This window comes from Corapipo altera, unplaced genomic scaffold (genome assembly GCF_003945725.1).
Source record: "Corapipo altera isolate COAL_440 unplaced genomic scaffold, ASM394572v1 99, whole genome shotgun sequence".
NCBI lineage: Eukaryota > Metazoa > Chordata > Aves > Passeriformes > Pipridae > Corapipo > Corapipo altera.
Genome location: NW_020884988.1, coordinates 1,270,497 through 1,276,689, shown reverse-complemented (window position 1 = coordinate 1,276,689; position 6,193 = coordinate 1,270,497). Strand labels below are relative to the sequence as shown.

The 6,193-nt window shown below is 48.0% G+C and overlaps 1 protein-coding gene across 1 annotated transcript in view; it reads right to left on the bottom strand.

Annotated features, from left to right (window-relative positions):
- Window positions 1-4,891: 4,891 nt before the first annotated feature.
- IRX3 (iroquois homeobox 3) overlaps window positions 4,892-6,193 on the bottom strand; it is a 4,034-nt gene continuing 2,732 nt past the window's right edge. Inside the window, exons 3-4 of the mRNA XM_027666255.1 lie at window positions 6,011-6,077; window positions 4,892-5,304 (exon numbers count right to left, since the gene is read on the bottom strand). Coding sequence (XP_027522056.1) covers window positions 5,250-5,304; window positions 6,011-6,077 — 122 coding nt within the window. The 3' untranslated portion in view covers window positions 4,892-5,249. The remainder of the gene's footprint in view (window positions 5,305-6,010; window positions 6,078-6,193) is intronic.

The following is a 6,193-nucleotide window of genomic DNA, read 5'->3' as shown; positions in this document are numbered from 1 at the left end:
TGGCTAGCTGGCCTACTGACATGCATTTTCACCACTGCTAAAAATAATGAGGAATCCAAGTGACACACATTTATGGCTAGGAGTGCCATCAGATCCCTTGACCTAATTGAGCATGCCTACACACCTTAGAGTGTTTTGCATAACCAACTTAGACAGCAGGAACATTTCCAACCAGATTGATTGACATATTTTATTTCTAACTTAAGCTTAATCAGGACCAAGAATGATTCATTTATACCTTTCAAACTTTAGGAATTGACACAGGAGACAACCAAGCTGCAGACTCCAGTGTAAGCAATCATGTAAAGGAAAAAATATAGATTAATATAGTTCATTAGCCTACTTAGCTGCTGTGGTTGATGTAATAAAATTAATTAGTTAGCTTGTAGGGGAGTTACTTTATTTTATAAAATAAATGTCAAGCTAGATTTTTTGCAGGAAAGGGTTTTTTTCTAAATCTCTCCACCACTAAACATTTATCTGAAGTAATGCACAGAATCTAGAGCTACCTTAAGGTGCAGTTTGATTTTATTTTTTTTTTTCTCAGAAACCGGCTGGATGAGAGCTCATCTCCCAGCAATAATCACATCGACTCTCAAATTGAAAGAGTTTCCGGCTTTTAAGGTGTAAAGTACCTTCAAATAAATATCAGCAGTTTCCAAATGCCATGCCTTAAACAGGAACAAAGCCTAATAGAATAGACTGTAATAAAAGTGCTATTTCCAGCATGTGTGTATGTGGCTGCCCTACGTTGAAAATGTCCTTTAGCACTTTTTAACCATATTCTCTAGTGTGTCAGCAAAGAGACTCCATCAGAGTATTTAACATTGCTGGGAGCAAAGGAATAAAGTGGAGTCACTGTTGATTATTACTCATTAGCCACAAGGACATCCACTTAACATGTGAATAAATGAATGACACCATGTCCTAATGGAAATGGCCTCAGTGTACCTTTAAGCAAAATGTTGTTTAATATCTTCCATTTGCTGAATAGTAAAGAGGCCTGTTGGACATGCACAGCTAGCAAGCGGCCATTGTTGCTTTGTTCCAATTTCAGCATTTAATAAAAAAAGATGTTGTCTTGACTGCAGCAAAACTGGGCCTTGAAACCCTGGGTGGCAGCACAGGCTTGTCCTCATTCTGCAAATTCAGAATTTCACTGGCTTCCTAAAGGGTTAATGCCCATAAAGCAAATGAAGCCTTAGAAGGTACATGTTCTTCATTATTCTGCTTTACATTCAAACATATAAAACAAAGAACATCTGATATCTTTATTGGTTTTCTTAGATAAAACGCAAGCAAGCTATAAGCCTTAATTTTCTTATTACCATTTGTTAACAAGGAAGATAACACTCTCAAAAGTACTTGATTAGGGCTCCCTTTGATTTCTATCTTGTTATGATTACCAGGGCATATATTTTTTGTATTATTACTTTAGTACACTGATGGTTCTGATCAAAGCGATAAAAATAGGTATTTTAAAAGTGTAAATATTAACCATACAGGTAAACCACATAATCTGAACAGCATCTTGAATGCTGCCATGCTGAAGCACACATTGGGAAACCAGTCATAGCTGAGATATATGTTCCTATCTGGAAAGCTGGCAGTCCAACCTGGAGGAGCCCTTTTGCTCCCAAACCCTTGCAGCAGCAACTTACATAGTTCACAACTTTTTTTTACTTTTACTTTTTTTTTTTTTTTGACAGTATAGCTACTGAGAACAGCTGCAGAGATGGTATTGAAGCTATTTGGTATATCACATATGTAAATAGACATGCTCAGAATCCAGAGAGCACACATCTGTTCTTACGGGAATAAACCAGCTTTAACTATCTAAGAGAAATAACAGCAAGTGCCATCAGCTAACATAGAAGATTCAGAAGGGTATTTTAATGAATGGTCTGATGCCTGATTGTGAAAATTGTGCTGGATCTTTTCATTACTCTTGTGATTTTGTCTGCTAACAGCCAGCTGCACTGGAGGCAGCTCACTGCTGTTTCCCAGCTCACAGGGCTTTCTCCTGTCTTATCCCGGGCCGTGATGGGCACTTTGGCTGCGGTGAATGGGGAGCCTGATACGGCCCGCTACGCCCGGCCGGCCGCTCCCACCAGAACTGGGTCTGACAAGTTGGAAGTCTCTTTCTCCTGCCTCTCCTGCCTCCTCCTCCTCGCCGACGCTTCCTCCGGCCGGCCCCGTGCAGACAGGGAGCGAGCGGGAGATGATTACATCAATCAGTGTCAGGTCTGGGAGCTGTGATTTATGAATATGCATAATGAGCTCTCACCTTTGAGAAGGACTAGCTAGGGAGATAATTGATTAGACAGGAAAAGAGCAGCCAACAGAGAGGGAGAGGGAGGCCTCTCTGCGCCGTCTCGGGCAGGCCTGGCTGGGGCTCCAGCGAGGCTGTCAAGCTGAGAGAGGGATTTCTGAAAAAAAATACGCGTAGGATTTTTAATGTTTTGTTGAAACACGCATAACAAAATGTTTCCTCACAAAATTAATGGGAATTTTCTCCACATTAGGGTAGGCAGCCAGGCAGGCACAAAGGCTGCTTTCCCCCCGCGGGGAAACCAAGTTCTCACTTCCAGAAGCCAAAGGGGCGGCTTTCCCATGGCAGCCACACTGCTGCTGCAGGAGCATCCCCACGGTCAGAGTGAAGGGAGAGGGCTCTGCAGGGACAGGGAGCCGAGGGGCTCTGTGTAAAGGCAAAGGAGCCTTTAATGGAGGTAAAAAGCTGGGGATGCAATTGTTTTCCCATCATAGTCTCATTATTTTCTTCCATCCCCTTTAAGCATCTGTCTGGCCACTGTGTGAAAGTTTCTATGGAAAACCCACCAGGATGCCCAGAGGAAGGGGATGTGGAAATTTGCCTCTAGCTTTTTCTCCCCCCACCCCTCCCATTTTAGATGCCATTAATCTTTTTTTTTTTCTTTTTTTCCTCAGCAAGAATTGGCTAAAGCAAAAGCAGAATACAAAGTGCAGTGAGACTGGATAAAATTTACATGAGAAACGATCCGTTTTCTAACTCCCCACCCACAGAGATTCCCCCATTTCAGGAGTCTGTCGGAGGAAAAGAGTGGGAACAGTTCCTGGAGGAAAGACAGAGAGCTGCACAGGGCTGCGAAAAGGCAAATGCTGTTTCTAGAGTGAGCTGTGGCCAGAAAGGACATATGGGGAAAGGCAGGGGACACGGGAGGGGGGATGAAAGCAGAGATCAGAACACTGCTGCAAACTCTGCGGGTCCCTTCCCTGGCCTCCTTTGCTCCCAACCATTGCTACCAGAAGCCAGGGAGGCAGGCACCAGGCAAGGGGTCTCCCCATCATAATGCCAGCCAGGAAGAATGTTAATTGTGAAACATTAAAACATTATATAAAATGTGTGTATACACACACACACACATATAGTGTAAACATATATATAAATCTTATCACTTACAAACGCCTAGGATTTAAAATGTAGTTTATCGGCCTAGTGCAACTCAATCCTATAAATAATACATTCCTATCACTATGACCTCAAAATGTCAATACCGCACAGCCCTGCACATTTGCATATCTTGTACTGTCTAAACTTGAAGCATGTCAGCTATGTGCTTCTGTTTGTACTTTAACTTCATTTTAACTCCTGCTTCCTAGCTCCGAGCACCCTCCCCCCTCTGCAGGGTCTGTCACCAAAACGAGAAAAGCACCAGCTATTTAGTCACCACCACTGTAATTATGCCGTTTCCAGGACTGTAAGGAGAGTACAGGTAGGGGGACACATCCCCCCGGCAGAGGAGGAAGAGCCTGGGAACAAAAGCAGGAGGGAACCGGCCCGTGAGCTCTACCTGCCCGAGCTGCCCCCTCAGCCCCGAGAATGAGCACGGCCATCCGCGGGCACCGGCTGCTGATGGTACATGGGGAAGGGAGAGGGCAACGGCCTTCGCCCTCCCACCAACACTCCCCTTGGGATGGATTCCGAGCGGGAGAGGACCTCTCCCGGATCGGGCCGATTTCCAGCACTTCGCCGAGGAAACGAAGCTACAAGTTTTGGAAGCGACGGCTCGGCTCCGGTCGCAGCGGGACTCGGCAGGTCCCGGGGCGATGCCGGCGGAGGAACAGCCGATCCCTCCCGGGGCCGGGGGCGGCGGACCGGCCCGGGGGACGGCGGGGCGCGCAACCCGTCCGTCCGGAGCGGAGCGGGGCTCCCTGATGGGGTGCACCCGTCGCCCCTCCTCGCTGCCCGGTGCCCCCATCCTGGCCGGTGCCTCTCACCCAAATGCCAGCCCCCGGGAGCGGGGGGATGCCCCGACCCCGCCGCCTTGGGCAGCCCCACACCCGCTCCCCGCTCAGCGGCACAGACTACCCGTGCGGAGCACCCCAAAAGTGACCCCTGGGATGCGCGAAAGCAGGAGAGAGGGCGGGGAGGTTTGGGGGCAGAAATAACCCAGCTGCGCTGCCGACCCCCGCGGCCACACCACCGACCCCCGAAGCTTCCTTCCAAGTAACCCGCCCCAGCCCCGCTCCGCAGGGGCAGGGTGGGGAGAGTCAATAGCGGCACCCCTCATACTGCCCTCGGGGTCCTCGGATCATCTGCCCGCTGCCCTCCCCGGGGCTCCCCCCGGCGCCATCCCCCGCTTCCCTGGGACGGGGCGCTGTCCCCGCATCCGCACGCGGAGCCCCGCACCCCCCGCCACCGCCTGCAGGGGGAGCTGCGGCTCCAGCGATCGGCGTTGGGAAGGGCCCGGCCCGGACACCGCGACCCGCGCTCCGCCCGGGGATGAACCGCTCCGGATGCCGCGGGAAAACAGTAACCGGCGCGGGGAAGGTGGGAGGAGTGGGGTGGGGGGACGTGGGGAAGGCGGGACTCGAGTAGGAAAACCACTCCAGAGGTGGGGGAAACGAGAAGTGTAGTCAAAGTGGCAACAGTTTATTTATTAGCCAAAAATATATACTTTCTTGTACAATTTGGTTCACACGTATGTACATTTTTTTAAGGTATGTACAAAAAAAAGAAAAACAAAAAAACAAAACCCAAACAACAACAACAACAAAAAAAAAGAAAAAAAAAGAAAAAAAAAAGGAAACACCTAATTCTCACTGGACTTCCGAAAAAACCTCACGACTCGACTCAGCTAACCCAGGTGATAGTACAGAAGTGGGTATTTTTTTTCCTTTTTAGTTTTAATATACGGACATGCTTACAAGTTGTAATTATACAGAGATTTTTTTTTTTTACAATCATTACAACAACAATAAAAAATTAACTATGATGATGAGAGCGCCGATAGAACCATAGCGGCGTCAAGTTGGTTCTGGGGCCTGGAAAAAAAATGACACAGAAAAAAAAATTTAATAGGATTTCTAATTATCTTGGGCTGGCACAATATTTTTAACTGCAGGTAGCTCTGGTTTTGTTGTTGTTGTTATTTTTTTAAATTGATCTATAAATATAAAAAGTTTTCAGAGTGACTTATGCTAAATGTATTTAGCCACGAAAACACCGCGGGCCCGATTCCCGTGGTTTCAATCAATCAAAAGAGTAATTGGTTTCTCATTGAAATTGAGTGACTGTTATGCCAAAGTCGGCAGGGCTCAGCCTCTTCAGCTTTCATACACTGGGTGGGGGGTTTTTGTTCTGGTTTTATTATTTTATTTTTTTTTACTTTAATTTACTATTTTGTGCTGCCGCAGTGTCTCTCCCCCCGACCGAGCGACAGCGGCGGGTGGCGATCCGCGCTGCGGGGGGCTCGGGGATGCGCTCCCGGCCAGGGGCGACCCGCGCCCGGACACTGCAGCCGCGCGGCCCCGCTGCCCCCGAGCGCGGCTCGGCCTGCCCGCGAGAATCGCTCCCGAGGGCCAGAACGGGGAACAGCAAAGAAAATATATGATCAGAATAACCCACCACGCACGCAGAGGAAGAACAAGAAACCGCCCTGGAAAGGGAACTAAAGAAGCGGAGAAAATAAGCTAACCATTTACAACTGCCTCCATACATCCCGAGGAGACGGAGGGAGCCATCTCTTACCGCCTCTGCACTGGCTGGAAAGCTGTCTTTAGTAACTTTTTCTCTACTTCCAAGGCACTAGATCGATCTAAAAAGAGAAGGGGAAAAAAAAGTGTTCCTTTATAGCCCCCGTTTTATTCCTCCCATCCCTGAATTAAGCCTCGAGATTCAAGATCTTTCTTTTCTCAGCGAGTTGCAAATACG